Source organism: Xyrauchen texanus, chromosome 27, assembly GCF_025860055.1.
Source record: "Xyrauchen texanus isolate HMW12.3.18 chromosome 27, RBS_HiC_50CHRs, whole genome shotgun sequence".
In the NCBI taxonomy this organism is placed as follows: Eukaryota; Metazoa; Chordata; class Actinopteri; order Cypriniformes; family Catostomidae; genus Xyrauchen; species Xyrauchen texanus.
This window is the reverse complement of record NC_068302.1, coordinates 3782938-3802464: the sequence shown is the minus strand read 5'-3', so window position 1 is coordinate 3802464 and position 19527 is coordinate 3782938. Positions and strand designations below refer to the sequence as shown.

The following is a 19527-nucleotide window of genomic DNA, read 5'->3' as shown; positions in this document are numbered from 1 at the left end:
TCACACACAAAAACATTTGGTGGACAAAGTACACACCCTGTACTTGAGTAAAAAGACAGATACCCTGATTAAATTGTACCTAGTAAAAGTATACAGTACGTACACCTTCATAGTTCTACTTGAATAAAAGTACTTACTTTTGAATGTACTTAAGTATTAAAAGTAAAAGTACTGATCTACCAATACATTTATTTGTTGGAATTTAAGATTTAAAGGTGCACCCACACTGTATTTTGTACATTTTCTGAAGACATCATATAGCTTTGTGAGGTATAGATATTTAAGTAAAATCTTAATCTTTCCATCCACCCTTGCTGTCAAATGTAATTTGCATATAAGCTACTCAAATAAATCTCATACAATTTTTTTTAGTAGAACACATTCAGGTTGTCAGAAAGTTGTTGGTCCACCACAGGGTTGGGGGTAGGAGTCCTGTAATTTGTGAGTTGTTTCATGCCACTCCACGCTGATGCAGGGTCGTTAGCTGAAAACTAGTTTTCCTGCTTGTCAGAGTAACTTTTTTTAGCCACTCTGATTTCCCTATTCGGTGTGTTTCTGGCCTGATTATACACAACTTTATCCCCACAACTGTAAGCATTCTCTTTGGCATGACAAAGCTCACTTCTCTGCATTTAGGACATGTCCGAAAGAGGCAGTTCTCAGTTCAGTGTACTGTTGACTTTTAGCAAACAGAACACTTGAGTCAGTGTACAGGTGTTCGAGAACTGTTGCGACTGAATCATTCAGTCTGATTTGCAAAATAGTCTAAGCAGTTAATTGCAAAGAAGAGTTATCAAAAGTAGACATCACTAGTTCTAGGATCATATTGCTACCAATTATTGACTCATATTGAGTCAGTGTTACATATACCTTGTCTTGTTTTACCGTTGCCCCTTTGTTTACCTTTTTTGTCCCTTTTTTCATTCCATAGTTTTCACTTTTGTTTTCACTTGTTTTGTTCCATAGTCTCCTTGTCAGCGTTGGTGTTCTCTGTCATTGTTTTCACCTGTCCCTCGTAACTTGCCCTTTGCCTCTGTTTATTCCCTCCTCATCTTGTTGGAGTTCTGTCTGTTCATTGGTCCCTTGTTCCTGTGTTCATGTATTTATATCCTGGTTTTTGTGTTTTTCCCAGTGTTGAGTTTATTTCCCCATTGAGGGTTTTCCTTTGTGTTTGTTTGATTTTGTTAAATAAAGTAAGCTTGCGCTTGGATCCAGTCTCCTCGTCTGCCTTCGCTGCCTTCTGTTCACAACAGTCAAGAGTGTCAGGCATGTTCAAGAGACAGGATATGATACATTAACATGTGGATCAGTGCTGACTTGAGACACAAACTGTTTCAACCAATTAAAAAAAAAAAACAGTTCAAAAGAACGATTTGTTCATGAACCTCGACACCACTAATCTAGATACAGAAAAAAAGTATATTCCTCTTTGTTTTCTGAATTATGTCTGAGAAATATACCGTAATTATTTTGAAGGGACAGATCTTCTGATCACAACGTCTACACAGATTTTACACTAGTTTATTGTGTGTGTTTTTTATGGAGACTGCCACAAAATAAGTTTAATGACATTTTTTCCCACACCAGTCTATTTTTGGGATATTATTGATTTTCAATTTTCCAGACTCTAAATGACAGGTATGATAAAAAAGGAACTCTGGTTGGTTACTTTACATGTCAGTAAGATGGTCTCTTCGTGTGTAAGTGGGTGGTTCATGGCCAGACAAAACTGCAAAGTGGACCAGACTTTATGCTGTAAATTAAAAGTCTGGCATTGCAAGACTAAAACTATACTGCAGACTCCCTCACATACATACACACAATGTTTTCATACCTTTATAGCTTCTGCCTTCTTGTGGAACATGTGCTCCATGTTCTTAGCGAGTCTCTTCACCAGTTTGAGTCCATCAATCTCCTCCACTTTCACAGACTGTTCAAACTCCTTATACTTCTGCACAAACAAACACATTTAACAATCACTATTATACAATGGATAGTTCCAGTCCTAGATGTTAACTGATCAATAGAGTTCCAGTTGTCATAAAATACATGTTAGTGAATGCTATGAGATTAAACACCTATGTGTATCAGTCATGGACTATATCATCTAGCATTTAATAAAAAGCCACTTGATACACTTGTTTGCTACATTGCAAACTTGTTTGCTACATTGCAAACATAGACACTCCACTGTGTTTTGTACTTTTTTTTTCTCCCCTTTTGTCCTCAATTTGGCATGCCCAATTCCCAATGTGCTCTAGCTCCTTGTGGTGGCGTAGTGACTTGCCTCAATCCGGGTGGCAGAGGACGAATCTCAGTTGCCTCCGTGTCTGATACAGTCAATCCGCGCATCTTATCACGTGACTTGTTAAGCACATTACTCCGGAGACGTAGTGCGTGTGGATTCTTCACACTATTCTCTGCAGTGTCCACGCACAACTCACACCATAACCCAAATACTTTTTACCTTACCTTTAAATTTAAAGTATTGTAACTAAATTTGCCCTACCCCATTCCTGAACCTAACCAATTTTAAACTATATAAAATGTTTATATGGTTTAAAATTTGTTAGGTTTAGGAATGGGGTTGGGTACATTTAGTTAGAATACTTTAAATTTACATTACACTATTTTGTAGATATTTTATGCACCCATCCCCTCCATTATGCCTAAACAAATCATAATGTTATAACAAGCACATAAATTACATTCAAAATATTTTATTTAAAATAAAATTGATTCAAAAGCACTATAATAATATTCCAAAACCATATGATAGCACTGTGTGAGGAACAGAGGGAATTCGAAAATTTTAATTGCTGAAAATCTTCCCCACTTCTTGAAGGCAGTGTCATCCGATAGCGTTCACACTTTTAATAAAAAAGATGGCTCATCGTAATTGGTCACAAGAGCCAATGGCGTTTGACATCGCTGATGCCTTCTTAAGGGGCAATTTTTGAACAAGTCAAGAGCGGGATGTGTTGCGGCAGATGCTGGTGGACTGCGATTGTGGAATAAAAGCTTAAATTTGGGTCTGTTCTTTATACAAAGCAATCAGAATACTTGGAATAGACCCGGAATTGAGCAGGTCAGTTCAGCAGAGCAGAATGTGTACAGAAAACAACAAATTAAACATTAACCACAGCAAACTAATAAATGTTGCTGGTTAAACTTTACCCCATCCCTCCCACCCCCCCAAAAAAGCAAGCCACAACATATCATGTTAGAATGACAAAATTGTACCCCAACATATAATTTCACATTGATAAAAATCTGATGCCCTTCGCGGTAATCTTTGATGCCAAACGTTTCTCATTGAAAACAATGCGCTTGCAGGATGCATCGGAAACAGATGCCAAAGGCTGCTTTTGGGTGCTTCCAAACTAGGAAAAGCTCAGATGGCGTGTTGGAAGAATGGGACAGCGAAAGGTCCATTTGGAATTGGTGTACAACACAGGGTGGGGGCGGACACGAATAGAGATGGCTATTTCAAATATATATTTTTTGACAATATACCAGTAAACATTGAAACTCTTCTCCAGGCTCTCTCTCCATAATTACTATCTTTTTAGTCTGACAGAGAAAGATAATAGAGGACAAGGAATGAATACACCACTTCTTTGAGTTTGTCAACCATATTTATTCGATTTCATCATGCAACTTATCCCGCCTCTCCGAGATTCCCATTGGTCAATGGATAACTACACCAAAGTGGGTTGCAGCAAAAGTTGAAATTTTCTCAACTTTTGGTCACATGCTGGAGCTTCACTATCGGATAGGGTTGCCACCCGTCCCTTAAAATACGGAATCATCCCGTATTTGAGAATAAAATAGCGAGTCCCGTTTTGAATCAAAACGGGACGGGGTTTGTCCCGTATTTTCGGAGTTGTCTTCAATGCAGCATCTCATGCAAATCATCCCACCGGCATTCTGTGAAGACTCGTCCTATTCTGCCCCTGATTGGGTAATACTCGCTGCCATCGTTGGATTGATTGGTTTGTTTCAGATTCACGGCCAATCAGAGTCAGAGGAGGACGGGTCTCTTGGCAGAGAGTCGATTTGAAAGAATGGCGGAGGCTGCTCCAGATCCCCCCCCCCCCCAGCGCTGAAACGAAAGCGGATGCAAAAGTACCGATCAAATACTTGACTGGAAAGTGTCAGCGGAAATGAGTATCAAGCCAATTGCACAATTTGTCCGCGAGTGTTCTCTGTTGCGCACATTGGCTTGTCAGATGTTCCCTCAATGCTAGAGGTCACAGAAATCAAAGCACCGTCTCACAGTTCTTCATACCTCAATCATCTCCTGAGGCAGATAGTGTAATGACAGTTTTTTAATCACTTCAATAATTTTCTGATTGATTACATTATTTTTCATAGGCTGCCTATTTGTTAAGAAATAATGTTAAAAATGTTAATGAATCATGTTATGGTATGATTTGTTGGTAACACTTTACAATAAGGTTCATTTATTAAACATTAGTTAATGTATTAATAACTAACATGAACTAACAATGAGTAAGTAATACATTTGTTACAGTATTAATCTTTGTTAATGTTAGTTAATAGAAATAAAGCTGTTCATTGTTTGTTCATGTTAGTACAGTGCATTAACTAATATTAACAAGATTTTAATAAAGTATTATTAAATGTGGAAATTAACATGAACAAAGATGAACAATTGCTGTATAAGTGCAGTTCATTATTAGTTAATGTTAATTAATGTAGTTAAATAATGAGCCTTATTGTAAAGTGTTACCGATTTGTTTATTACGGTTAAGGCGTACAGTCAGACACATAAGCATTATTTTAATAACAGATAAGAGAGATATATTTAATAATAAAAATATAGTGCCTATGTGAAGCAAATAAACAACTTAACTAATTTAAATGATTGCATTCTTCAATAGGCTACTGTAGAATTAACAATAGACTATATAAAATAGATTAACTTACCAATAATAATAAGAAAATTGTGATTTACATGAATTTAGAAATGTTTGTAGATCGGTTATTTATTATGTGGTTTCACTGTTTGGATGGTGTTACTGTCTGCAATCAATGACAAATATTTTATCCAACATCTGTGTTCACGCCACCTTATACAATTACTAAAGTTTAAGTTGTGAATTACCACCACTGGCACGTCATCGGACCTGTGGTCATCGTGGCCCCGAGGGTGACCCCCCCCCCCCTTGCTTTCCCCTCTCCATCCTTACGACACACCATTCCCTTTGAAATCATTGCATTTGCAGCATTTTCTGACATAACGTTAACACTAGTGTGTACGGTAGAACAGGTAGAATTATGTACTGCCTCTTTAAGTGCACTCTTTACAGTTTTCCTTTTCCGTTAAGCGCTCAGTCTACATAGTGACCGCAAGCTATGGGGCAGAGGAGCTTTACACATTGCTGTTGCTCCCTCCTCTTGTGCCCACACCTGAGACCCCTGTCCTTGGTCATGTGGAGGAATCAACATCTCCATCATTCTAGAACACACCAGTCATCATCAAAGTTAACCTCAGCAACAAAGCTGTCAATGCAGCACTGGATACAGGTGCCTCCCTCTTGTGGTTTGAACAAATATAATTTCTGAAGTCCCGGAACACTCAGAAAAAATTCAACCTTGTACATCAACCTCAACTCAACTTGCCAACAGTGCAACTGGCATTATTTGGCTGAATATTGGATTTCAAGGAAAACACTTCTACCAACAGTTATTCCGAATCTTTCTTCATCACACATCTTGGGGCTGGATTCCATGTTAAGAGCATCTCTGTGAAACAAGCCTCCTTCCATGTGAGTCAGTGAGTGAGTGGATATAGGAGCCAGAGGTTGGAAGATTAATGTTTCTGGATGTCCAGCCATCTATTTTGCATGAGAAAGTAAAGTAGGCATGCCTGAAAAAGGAGCAAAAAGCACAATTACTAGACCTTTTTGAGGACTTTGGGAGTTTGTTCGATAGTTACATGGGCCACACCTCATTGACAGACCATAAGATCAATATTGCCAATGCTAAGCCTGTCAACCCCCCACCCTACCGTACTTCCCCAGCCAAGAAACAAACCATAGAAGACCAAATTCAAAAATGCTGGAGGAGAACATTACTGAACCATCTTCAGGACCATGGGCTGCCCTAGTCGTGATCATTAAAAAGCCTTTTTATCAACTACAGGGGTCTAAATCAACTCACACAGAAAGATGCATACCATCTAACTCGAGTTGAGGAATCCTTGGACTTCTTAGATCGTGGAAAATTCCTTACCACTCTGGATCTAGCTTGAGGGAACTGGCAAGTATCAGTTGCGGAGAAGTTAAGGCAAAAAACAGCTTTCATATCACACTGTGGCCTCTTTAATTTCAAAGTTCTTCTTTTTGGGCTTAACAATGCCCCCACTATATTTCAAAGGGTCATGAAGCCTTTCCCAGCCTGATCAATAAATGCTGCGCAATGTACTTGGGTGACATTGTCTTCGACTCACCGACCATTGAACAACACCTGGAAGACCTTCAGCAAGTCCTGTCAAGATTGGAGTCAGCGGGTCTATCTCTGAAGCTGAGCAAGTTTCAGTTCCGTTTAAGTGAGCTCATATTCCTTGGCCTTTGTGACAAACCAGAGGGCAGATCACTAGACCTGGCAAAAGTGAAAGCAGAGTGCAAAACATCAAAAGACGTGAAACAATTCAGAGGATTCCTTGGCCTCACAGGCTATTACCGATGTTTCATGCCAAATTATGCCTGCAAAGCAGAACCACTTTTTGCTCTCACAAGGAAAGTGATTCCATTCAGCTGGGATGAAATTTGTCAAGCTTCCATGGATTTCTTGAAAGAGTGCCTCACATCTGCACCAATCTTGTGCTTCCCAAACTGCAACCGCCCATTCTTCATTCACACAGATGCCTGTGACTTAGCTCTTGGGGCGGCCGTAATGCAAAAAGATAGCATGAGGCGAAATGTTGTTGTAGCTTTTGCAAGTAGAGCTTTACACAAGGCTGAACACCTGAAAAAGAATGCTTAGGAGTGATTTGGGCTCTGGAGTATTTCAGACCTTACACAGAAGGCATTTATAAGACAGTCTATACAGACTACAGCCGTCTGAGATGGCAGATGAACCACCCAAACCCCTCCTTATGCCTACAGGACTTCAGTCCTGTGACAAGGGGCGCTGTATCCCTCAGCGCCCCATGTCACACATTGCAGTGAACTTCCTCACTGACTTGCCCCCTTCACAGGGCAACTCCATCATCATGGTAGTTGTGGACTGGTTCTCCAAAACTTGTGATCTCGTTCCTCTCAAGAAGCTCCCATCTGCTCTAGAAAGTGCAGATACAATTTTTCATCAAGTTTTCTGGTTCTATGGCCTACCTTAAGACATCTCTGACCGAGGTTCGCAGTTTGCTCTGACCGAGGTTCCAGTGGGCCTGGAAGGAGTTTTGCAAACTATTAAATATCAACATCAGTCTCTGGTTATCATCCCCAGTCCAATGGTCAGACGGAACAACTGAATCAAGAGGTAGGCCGTTTTCTTCGTATCTTCTGTAGTGCTATCCAGTACGATTGGTGTCGGTTTCTCCCCTGGGCATAATACGCCCAGAACTCACTCCAAAGCTCATCAACTGGCATGACTCCTTTCCAATGTGTCCTGGGTTTTCAACTTCATCTCTTCCCATGGTCTGGTGAACTCTCTGACATCCCAGCTGTCGACCATTGGATGCACCAGAGTGAGCAAACTTGGGAATCCACCCATATCCATCTGCAGAGAGCTGTTTGTCAGCAGAAGATCCAAGCTGACAAGCATCGCAGACCATTCCCTTCCCTTCATCCGGGTCAGTGGTATGCCCAAACATTAGAGATCTCCGTCTCCTGCTTCCCTGCAAGAAGCTTTCTCCAAGGTAAGTGGGGCCTTTTAAAATGATTAAACAGATCAATCCATTCAGTTAAAAGCTTCATCCTAATTATTGTGTCTCTCCTACTATATCTCTCTCCTCAAACCTGTGGTTGTAACTCGTGTGAGCATGATAACTGACCCTCCTCCACCACTGGACCTCGACCATCATGGACTCTTGACAACACAGAGGTCGCCTTCACTATCTGGTGGATTGGGAGGGGTACAGCCCGGACGAACACTCCAACGATATTCTGGATCCATCCAGAGGGAGGGGCCTAAAAAGGGAGGGGGCTAAAAGGAGTGTATTGTCACATCTGCATTCAGTTCTGCCCTCCACCACCAGAGGTCCACCTCACCTGAATATTGACTCTCACTCCACACCAGTTCCCTATCATGCTGATTACTTCTCCCTAGCTATTTATACCCCACTCAGTCTGTGTATCTTTGCGAATTCTTGGCAATCTCACAGTTTTTGTGAGATTTAGTGTTCATTTCTGAGCGTTTGTCACCCACCTGTTTCCCTGGATTATTCTCTGTTGCCTGTTGATTTGGATTTGTTTGAACTGTGTTTTGCCTGCTTACCTGGTTATGACTCTTGCCTCCGTTCGATTACCCTTCTTATTAAAACTCTGCTAATGGATCTTCCCTCTGTGTCTAAGCCTAATTCGTCACAAAAAACCCTTTAGCCCAAAGTCCGGTGCTAAGTTAGATGAGGAGATGCAAAATCAAGGCTCAGTTTTCAGTATGGTACAATGTTAGATAAAAAATAGATGTTATAAAAAATCTTACACATTAATGGAAGAATTACATCTTACATGTTATTTTATTCCACCTGATCAGGGAGACTTAATTCGACCCGAGGTAGCTGGGATTGGCTCCAGCACCTGTTACACATAGACTACATTGGGTAAGCGGGTAGAAAAAAAAGGTGAATGGATGGATATTAATTATTCATTACTACATTATATTTGATGATGTGTTTAGCTTATTTGAATAATTAATAAATGAAACTACTGTAATTAAATGTACATTAGGACTGCAGAAAGGATATCAGTATATAAGAGGTAAGGAGAATGTTAAGAATATGTTTGTAAGATGTTAGGGGAACTTTCTATTTCTGTAAAGAAAACTTACCTGGTGAACCAAGAGAGAAATGGAAATGTCCATTTGGGAACCAAAAACGTTACTAGAACATTATGGGAAACAAGAGTTGTTAGCTGGGAGTGCAACTTGCATTTTTAGGATTAATTATAAATACATTAATAAATTAAAGTTTCAACAACATAATGGCAAGCTTGCTGAGGTAATGCAGATGGACAAAGACGGCGCTCTGAAGTGACACTTGAGTTAGCAACGACATTCCATTACACAAATACATCTTGCTTTGATTCCTCCATCCTTTGCATCATTTCATCATTTCCTAAGTGGGTGGAGCAAGGATGCAAAGAAAAGAAGCAAGGGAAAAGAACAAAGATCCACAATTCCAGAAATGAGAAGCACCCTTATAAATATGGTGGTACTAGCTTGAATTGTTCCATTGGTTGGAAATTACTTATTACTGTGGCCTGATTAATTGCAATAATGTTTTTAATGCATTGTTTTTTACAATTAAACACTAAAGTAACGTGTTGAATCGAAAGCCTTATGTATAACAACATTTTGTCTGTGTTTTATGATATATTATTTAAAATGGGTGTTTGTATTTATGAGAAATGTTTTTATTGTTTACTTAAAAGACAGATTAGCAATAGAAAAATAGATGGAAGGAAAAATTCAGAAAGAGGAAAGTGATCATAGCTGATGTTAATTTCCTGTTCCCCAACATCACACTCAATGCACCTCAATCAATCACACTACACTCTACACACAAACACTACTTCAAAGACTAGAGATGTGCCTGTTCACTGGACTAACTAAGCATGTGTGTGTGTGGGTTTGGGTGGTTTATGAGGAAATAGTTTTAGGTTACAAACTGGTAATTACATGGGTATTATGCATATAAATGTGGTTAATGAGGACATTTCTAGTGTCCCCATAATTCAAATCGCTTAAAAAACATTCAATTTTTTTTTTTTGAAAATGTACAAATGCATACAGTTTTTTGTAAAGGTTAGGTTAAGGGGTAGGGTTAGGGGATAGAATCGATAGTTCGTACAGTATAAAAATAATTATGTCTATTGAGAGTCCTCATAAGGATAGCCACACCAACGTGTGTGTGTGTGTGTGTGTGTGTGTGTGTGTGTGTGTGTGTGTGTGTGTGTGTGTGTGTGTGTGTGTGTGTGTGTACCTCTACAGGACTGTGTTGGGTTTCGGGGTTGAGCCAGCTGTGCTGTGTGTCAAGTCAAGCAATTTTTTTTTGTATGGCGCTTTTCACAATACAAATATTTTCAAAGTAGCTTAACAGAAAATGTTGTTGTAATGTCTTAAACACCCCTCTACAGACACATTGGAGAATGATTTTGCACTGGCTAGAAATTTCGCCAGACTTTTGGTGACATGTAAGCATAATGCAAATGTGTAAAAAGATATTAAAGGGCACCTGTAACGATGTGCTGGTACTGGAAATGACAAAGACGATGACGTGAAGACGAAGACCCCAAATGCAGTTTATTTACATACGTGAAGCCCAAAATCCCTAACTATAGACATGAACTAAACTAAACATAAACATGAACAATTAACATGAACATAAACTTGACTTAAACCAGACTTAACAAACAAGGTACATTAACAATACTTGAAAAGAGACAATGCAAACATGAGGGCTTAAATACACAGACATTAGATAAAACAATAACAAGTAAACCAATAAACAGACAGAACTATTAACAAGATAACAAGATTAATAACCTTAAACCAATGACAAACTAGAACGGATAAGACAATAAACCAATGAAAACAAGACACATAAACATGGAGGAAAACATGACATGGGAACCAAATGACATGAAACAGGAACTAGGATTTCAAAATAAAAGACATGAACAGAGAGACAAAACATGAACAAAAACACATCTAGACATTACAGCACCTATTATGCACCTTTTCACAAGATGTAATACATCTTTGGTGTCCCCAGAATGTGTCTGTAGGGTATTTCAGCTCAAAATACCCTACAGATCATTTATTATACCATGTTGAAATTGCCAATTTTAGAGTGGGAATAAAAACGAGCTGTTTTTGTGTGTGTCTTTAAATGCAAATGAGCTGATTCTCCCTGCCCCATATCCAGAATAGGATGGAGTTTTGACATCATAAGCAACATGACTGACAGTGAAAATAGTGGTGTTCAAATCTATATGTTTGAACCGGAGTCAGACAATGATGAGGGAAAGACTCCGTCAGAAGTAACAACTTTGAGAATGAACAAGGAAGATTCCGAATGGTTATTTGATAAATGTAATTATTTGTTGTAGAGTTTTTTCAGCAGTTTTGCAATGATGGACGAGCAACACACACACAAATACTGTTACAACGTATGCTCTATAACGAACCAACACATAAACAAACATGTCCATCGGCAGTATCCGTCAACAGTCGTTGGCAGGTCCTGTAAAAAGGTATGACACTTTGGACAGAATCTGCAAATGGCTTGTTCTGAGACAGTGCTTATGATTAACCATGACTGGGTGGATTTTTATCATTATAGGGTGGTTGTGTACACACACTGCCAACACACATTTATTTTAAAACACCATGTAAAAGTGAATTTTGCATAATAGGTCACATGTAAGCAAACCAGAAAAGGGGCAGCTTTGCATATATATATATATATATATATATAGTATTCATATATTGGACTTCACATGCTATAGTATGTGAGAGTGTATATTTTATTTCATATTTCACTTTACAATATTTTAATAACATTTTAGCTATTAAATTTTTTTCTAATTTCTAATTCTATCAATGTATATGATGCCATAAAATTGCATTTATGATAATGATACAAGCAGTTGTCACTGTTTGAAACTGCTTGAACCTAATAATGAAAATACATAAATAAATACATGTAACATTTAAGTGACACTATATCAAAAGTAATATGTAAAAAAACAAACACAAAAAATAACACATTAGGTTTATGGGGCAGGGCTTTGCACTGTTTTTTACCAAACCCCTGCATAGATGGAGCCTATTTGTTAAATTCTTCAATATTTACTGTATTTGTTGATGTTTACTTATTTCATAATGTATGATTGGCCTGATAAATATATTCATATATTGACACATTTACCTTTCTACATTTTATTACAAGTATTTACACAGAGTTTACATTGATATGTATAACAAGTGCTAAACTGGTACTGTTTAAGCAAATGTTTAAGGAGAGGGAAGATTGTTCCCCTTCTGTCGCTCACGCGACGTTGTGTCGATTGAAGCAACACTAGGGGTATTTCTTGATGGCCTCGGTTACCTCTGAACTTGAAAAAAGGCTAATGAACAATTGGCAGACAGAATTTGCATGTCCCTCCCCCGGACATACGGGTATAAAAGGCGGAAATCGTGCATCTGTCTAGTCAGATTTTTTCTTCGTAGCCGAGCGGTTGTGTGTTCAGCAAGCTGGTGCTCCACTACTGTTCCACTAGCCTCTAAGAGCATTGCTGTTGGATCCTATGGCGCAATACCAGCGGCTTTCTCCCTTCTCTGCATGCCAGTGCGGTCCACTTTGACAGCATTTCCTTAAAAGAGCAAATAGACCTGTAAAAGAGTATATTTCCTCTAAAAGAGTATACACATTGGGGTTGAACGCCTTTTTAAAGACCTTTCCGCCTGTAGTTCCTGGATTCGGCAGATATCTCTCCGCATCTGACAGTCACGTGTCTGGGCTGCGATCATATGCAGGCAGGGTTTTATGAATGGTTCATGTTCTCATTGCGAGAACATAACCATGGCAACTTTGCAGTCTCAGTTTTCTTTCCTCGAGAGAAAGCCACTTCAGCCACCACCCCCGCACACGTCCTTCCTACGGGATTGGGCCAGCGCGGCTGCCGAGGAAGGTGATTTGGGGAGTGCAGTGGGCTCGGTTTTGCCAGGAATATCTCCACAAACCACCCGACCCCCAGCACACTCGTTTGCTTCCGTCCGGATCCAACGCAAGACCAGATCGCCCCATGGCTAGTCTGATGTCTCCCTTGGACCCCGCGAGCTGGATGATGATTTTGCAGCTGCAACGGAGAGCATCACAGTGGTGTCTGATGCTGATGACTCGACTGGGCTGTCTTCGCCCTGAATGCCATGGCCCTCCTGCAAGTCCACCAGGCCAAGGCACTTAAAAATATGCACTTGGGTAGTCCTGATCCTGATGTGCAGCAGGAATTGTGCTCGACGACCGCCCCCGCCCCCGGGCCACGAAGGTCACAGCGCCGGCACATGCACAGGCGATGCCCACACTCGTGATCCAGGAACGACATCTGTGGCTGAACCTGGTCTGGATGCGGGACCCTGACAAAGCCCGCTTTCTCAGCGCTCCCGTCTCCCAGTTCGGCTTATTTGGCGACACCTTTAAGACTTTGCCCAGCAGTGAGGAAGCAGACGGAGGCCATCTTCCAAATCATGCCTCACCATGGTACACACATTGCCAGGAAAAAGAGAGCAGTTTCCTCACTCCTTTGGTCACCTAACACGCCGTTCTCACGGCGGTCTGGTGCCAAACACCTACAGTCATGGCCCCATGGACATGGTCTCTTCGCCTCCACACCTTCGACTGTAGACTCCCGTCGGGCCAGTTCTGACCAGCCTAGAGGACGCCTCCATAGGACCTCCTCCTCAGTCACTTTCTCACCCCCAGCCGGGTACGCGGAGGGAGGTAAGTGCTTTGAGTTTTTTTTTCTCAGCACAACTGTTTCGGGATGCAACTTTGCTCCCCAACATAATATTACCTGCTCCCCACTGCGTAGCCCACCAGGTACATCATAGGTGATCGTCCCCTTAGTGCCCCCCACTTGGAGCTTGGACGTGTCGCTTACGCTTTCAAACAGTTCTGCTGGCTGGCCGGGAGCATCCGACTCGGCAACGCAAGTTAGTTGGCCAGGCACTCACCACATAGGGATGTGATAGTGCCATCCCTCCAGCCGAGATAAAGCCAGGGTTCTACAGACCTCACTTCATCGTACCTAAGACAGGCGGTGCGTGGCGGCCAATCTTGGACCTGCGAGTTCTGAACCGGGCCTCAGACAGAGACCTGCTCAAAGGTGATCCCTGAAGGATGCGTACTTTCACATCTCACCTTTGCCTCTGCACAGACCCTTCATATGGCCGTGCCTACATTGGCACATCAACTGCCTAGAGTTGTTGGCGGTACTTCTTGCCCTGCGGAGGTCTTTCCCGCTGATCCAGGGCAAGCATGTCTTGATCCGATCAAACAGAACCATGACGGTGGCGTACATATATCGCCAAGGTGGTGTACGCTCCCGTCACATGTCACAATTCGCCCGCCATCTCCTCCTTTGGAATCAGCAGCGACTCAGGTTGCTGCACACCACTCATATCTCGGGCACCCTCAACATGGCAGCGGATGTACTGTCGCGGCAGGGCATGCTCAGCGGAGAGTGGAGGCTCCACATCCAATTGGTCCAGCTGATTTGGGAGCGGTTCGGCAAAGCACAGGTCGACCTGTTTGCTTCCCAAGAGACCTCCCACTGCCTGCTCTGGTACTCCCTAATGGAGGCTTCCCTCGGGACAGATGTGCTGGCACACAGCTGGCCCTGGGGGCTGCGCAAATGTGCATTTCCCACAGTGAGCCTACTTGCACAGGTGCTGTGCAAGGCCAGGGAGGACGAGGAACAAGTCACCCTAGTGGCCCCCTATTGGTCCACTCGGACTTGGTATTCTTGGATCTTACGTTCCTCGCAACAGCACCTCCCTAGCAGGAACCTTCATTCTCAGGGATGGGGCACCCTCTGGCATCCACGCCCAGACCTCTGGAACCTCCATGTCTGGCCCTTGGCCGGGCTGCTGAAGATCCAAGTGGCCTAAAACCTGCTGTTGTAGACACGATCAACCAAGCCAGAGCTCACTCTATCAGGCAGCTTTACGCCCCGAAGTGGCACCTGTTCACGAATTGGTGTTCTTCCCGATCTGAAGACCCGCAGAGATGCGCAGTCGGGTCAGTGCTCTCATGTCTGCTGGAGAGGCTGGAGGGGAGGCTGTCCCCCTCCACCTTGAAGGTCTATGTAGCCGCCATGTCAGCTCACCACAATGGACGGCAAGTACATAGGGAAGCATGACCTGATCATCAGGTTCCTTAGAGGCGCCTGGAGGCTGAACCCTTCCAGGCCATGCCTGTTACCCTCATGGGATCTCTCCATGGTCCTTTCGGGCCTTCAGAGACCCCCCTTCGAGCCGCTAGATTCAGTTGAGCTTAGAGCCCTCTCCTCAAAGACGGCCCTCCTGTTTGCGCTCGCTTCCATCAAGAGGGTTGGGGACCTGCGAGCATTCTCTGTCAGCGACACTTGCCTGGAGTCCTGTCCAGCAGATGCTCACGTCATCCTAAGGCCTTGACCTTGTGCCCAAGGTTACTACTACTCCCTCAAGTAGTGAACCTACAAGTGAAGCTACCCCAGGAGGAGTCAGATCCAGCCTTGCTGTGTCCAGTGCATGCTTTGCGTGCTTATGTGGACCATACACAGAGCTTTAGATGTCCTGAGCAACTCTTTGTTTGCTGTGGCAGACTCCAACAGAGGTTACTTACAGGGTCGTCAACACGTCAGACCCAGGCCATGTCCACCCCCTTGCGGGTTCGAGTACACTCTAAAAGCAGTGTGGTGTTCTCGTGGTCACTGGCCAATGGCACATCCCTAGCAGACATCTGCAGAGCAGCGGGCTGGGCAACACCCAATACCTTTATGAGATTCTACAATCTCAGGGTTGAGTCTGTCTTGTCCTGTATTTTCTCAGATCCGAGCACGTAGAACTCGGTAATGTGGAATGGGTGTTCCTCTTGCACATAGCGCCCTTCCCCTCCACTGAGGTGATCACGTGCGCTCTATCTCCCAGGAGAGTCCACTAAACTCACACTCCCTGGATGTCTTTCCTCCCTAGCCCTATGGTTCCCAAATTAATCGGAGGAATTCCCGACCAGACCCATTATGGGTACTAACTACTCTGTACTGGAACAGGTGCTCCACAGGTATCGGTCATCACGATTACCCGTGGTACGGTTCCCCTGCAGAGATGCGTCTCCCTTGGGCAGTCCCCTCTGCCCCCCGGTCGCTATGTTTGTAGTAACTCCTCCCTCGCTAGGTAGGACCTAACACCGTGCCACTTCCACATGTGGCCTGGAAACCCATATGACGTATTTTTCACATTACAGACCCCCAGTCTCCGTGGGGTCTTTTCCCCCTGATCAAATAGGAGCTGGAAAGGAACACCTTCCCCGATGTGTTTATAGCGTTAAATGGCCCCAGCCGCTTTAACACTCTATTCGAGAAACATAGAGAGAGAAAAGGCGTGGCTGGCGCAGCCTGCTCCCATGCTTGGCACGTCGCTTGTTCCCCACTTCAGGGATGCCGGGAACCTACAAAGTTAATGATGTTTTTATGGGGCGTTGCGGAAGGTTACGTGCAGTCTGATGCAGCCTGCTGCTTTGGCACACAACCGTCTGGCCACACCTGCATCAGAAGTTCACGAACATGGTTCAGCGCATGGCGTGATTGAATAGGGACCCCTAGTGTTGCTTCAATCAACACAAGTGTGTGCCCTTACAAATTTTCCCGCTCTTCATCGGTAGTAGTGAACCTGCTGCAAACCTTTGGAAACTATTGGCAAATTGCGGCAAGTTTGCAGCAAATTTGCCATGAACTCTCGATTTTTGTAAGATTGGATCTCATCTTCGGGCACACATTTCACAGAACGAGACAAAGTAAAGTTTACTTGCATAATGTGTATTGACTTGCATGTACAAATATCTATTTGACAAGTTCTCAAATTCAAATCTACAGGCTCAGTTTAGCTACCAATAGACACCCAACACGTGCTTTACACTCTTTTCTGTAGCCATGTTGTAAAATGGAGAATGTTGTGAAAATTCTAGTGAAGTTTAACCAAAATCATAGTTGATTTTGTTTAATACAATGTAAATGTAACTATGGCATGTAATGGCTCAACTAAAGAGATGTTGACACCGTGATGCACCACAACTCAGGGTCCACTGCAGTCAAATTAGGTAAATTTCCTTAGAGTGTGGGCTCATAAGTCACAGCATGCAGTGAAAGGATATGGTTGCAAAAGTTCCTCTTCGCCACTACACAACTCTGACTGACTGAAATCAGAAAATGTACTAGCCAGTAGCTAATAAAAGACATTTTTAGTTGCATAGCTTAAAATTTTGTTCATATATGCGAGTAATTTACATGCAATGTAGAGGACTGTTAAATATCTTAAGTCCTCATTGAGGAGTTTCATTGGAAAACATGCTATAAAATTATTTTTCTTTAGCAGTCGATGATCACATTGCAGCTTGCACAACTTAGGAGCTCACTGTAGGTTTGTCTTTAAAGGTTAATTCATTATCAATTTAATCAATTTGTCTATGGAAAAAAATTATGGGATTTTATTAGACTGTTGTACTCTATAAGCGCAAAAACAGGAGGACAAACAATATTTCATATTTGGTGACATGTTATCACGAATATACTGTCAGAATTTGTGAATGAATTTTGTCATCGTAAAAGACTTGTTTTGGGGGATCCATTTGAAACGGACGATGCTAAAGACAGCTGTAACTGTGTCCAAACTGTTCTGAGATTTGTCCACTTCAAACACATTCAGACATTGGGCTCATAGTGCCACAGTAGCAGAACACATCATAATAAAACAAGAGTTTCAACTTTGCACATTACGTGCAGATTTATAGGGAAATAACTGCAAAATCAGAATTTTTAAATGCGAATGCATGTACATATACAGGAATGTACATATACATTCTCTTCTTTTACTTTTTTGCACTTTATTGTCATTCAGTAATACACAGGCATTTTGTTTGGTGTATGGTGTTTGAATTCATAGATTCTCACCTCTAAATCTGAATACAAGTGGTCAAAAAAGATGACCAGGTGTAAAAGTGATGTGTCACGCTTATACACTTGTGATCGGATCACCCAAAAGGCATCTTAATACCAGGTGTACACAGGGCCTCATTTGCAGATGAATGGATGTGTAGTTAATACACCCACTATGTGAGTCCTGTAGTGTGTGCACCAGTACAATGGAAATAAAAACTGTGAGTCACAGGGCGCTGATTGCAAATCGTGTAGTGTGCGCTTGGCTGTGTCCCCACCCAAACATGACATAGTATTACAACACGTGTTTCTGTTAGTAGTAATCACTTAAAATAGATTTTTACATTGTGAGTAAATCACTCACATATACGAGTACATTTCGCACAATGTGAAATAAAACGACTTGGACTTATTATCAAATTACTGCACATTTACTCTGAAGATATTCATGAACAACCCAAGTCAGTAGGCTGTTTAGTTGCATTGTTTGTAATTAATATATCCCTCAAATAGGAAAATTAGCAGAAATGAATAGAAAAAGAGAGTTCCTCTTTTTTCCCCATGAGAATGTGTGGTCATTTGCATTGTTGTAAACAATTAACACTGGCTCGCTTTTGGTTCATGCGAGAAGTTTCTATGTGAGCAAGATTCTCTTATTGTGCTCATAACCATGAAATGGACAACAAGATTTTCACCAAAAATATTATATTTGACCATCGTGGGTGCTGAGGCACGGGGGTATTCAGTGATGCCACCGGTCGAAGAGACGCTTGCGGGCTATCTCTCGCCGGGCTCGGCATCGTCACTTAAGAAGCCCTCTCTCCCCTCAAAGCCTTGTAGGACAACCTCCACTTTAGTGGGAAGGGCTTATCAAGCAGCAGGTCAGGCTGGTGCTGCTCTGCACACCATGCTGTTTTACAGGCGTACCAGAATGACCTCCCGGACAACCTGAGTGTGGGTTCTGCGCTTGACGAGCAAGCCTCAGACCCGCCTCAGTCCTGTCTGAACGGAGGCTCAAAAGCAAAGCATGGCGAGTCGTGCTCCTCCTCCCAGGGATTGGGGACAGTCTCGCCTCCCTCGCCAGCCCCCGAAGCAAGACCTCAGGGCTATCATTTCTAGTAAGAGAAAACCCTGATGGTCTTGCGCCTAGATTAGGGGTAGCTCCCTCGGGACGGGCGCGTGCTTCACTTCACCCCTCCGGTACCCCCTCGAAGCCCCTCCATTCCCGCCACCTCTTGGTGTTTCGGGTTGCAGAGGCTTCCGTCAAAATCTTTTTTTTAAAAAAAAAAAAACTCAATCTCCTGGTTAAAGGGGCCATGGTATGTGTTCCCCTTCCAGAGAGAGAGTTAGGTTATTACACTAAATACTTCCCGTTTCCCATGGAGGGTGAGGGGTGGCGTCTGGCTTAGATCTTAAAGTTGAACTACCCGTGGGTGTTCAAGTCCAAGATGATGCCTGTCAAGACGGTCGTGTATCAAGCCCTACAACTCTATACTTCATTTAGAAGTTCTGCCACAACATGGAAAGTTCCTGAGGTTCACTTCCGGGGCGAAGTCTTCCAGGGTCAGGTTCTTTCACTCAGCCTAGCCCTTTTTACCCGCACATTCACAATGCATGATGTAGCGCTGGCTCCTTGCGACTC

General features: G+C 42.6%; 1 protein-coding gene and 1 long non-coding RNA gene across 2 annotated transcripts in view; one reads left to right on the top strand and one right to left on the bottom strand.

Moving 5' to 3' along the window:
• The window catches only part of cacna2d3a (calcium channel, voltage-dependent, alpha 2/delta subunit 3a), a 487702-nt gene that overhangs the window by 332707 nt on the left and 135468 nt on the right, over positions 1–19527 (bottom strand). The window contains exon 3 of the mRNA XM_052094087.1: positions 1835–1951. Coding sequence (XP_051950047.1) covers positions 1835–1951 — 117 coding nt within the window. The remainder of the gene's footprint in view (positions 1–1834; positions 1952–19527) is intronic.
• LOC127620842 (uncharacterized) overlaps positions 1–19527 on the top strand; it is a 94850-nt gene that overhangs the window by 51655 nt on the left and 23668 nt on the right. The window lies entirely within an intron of this gene.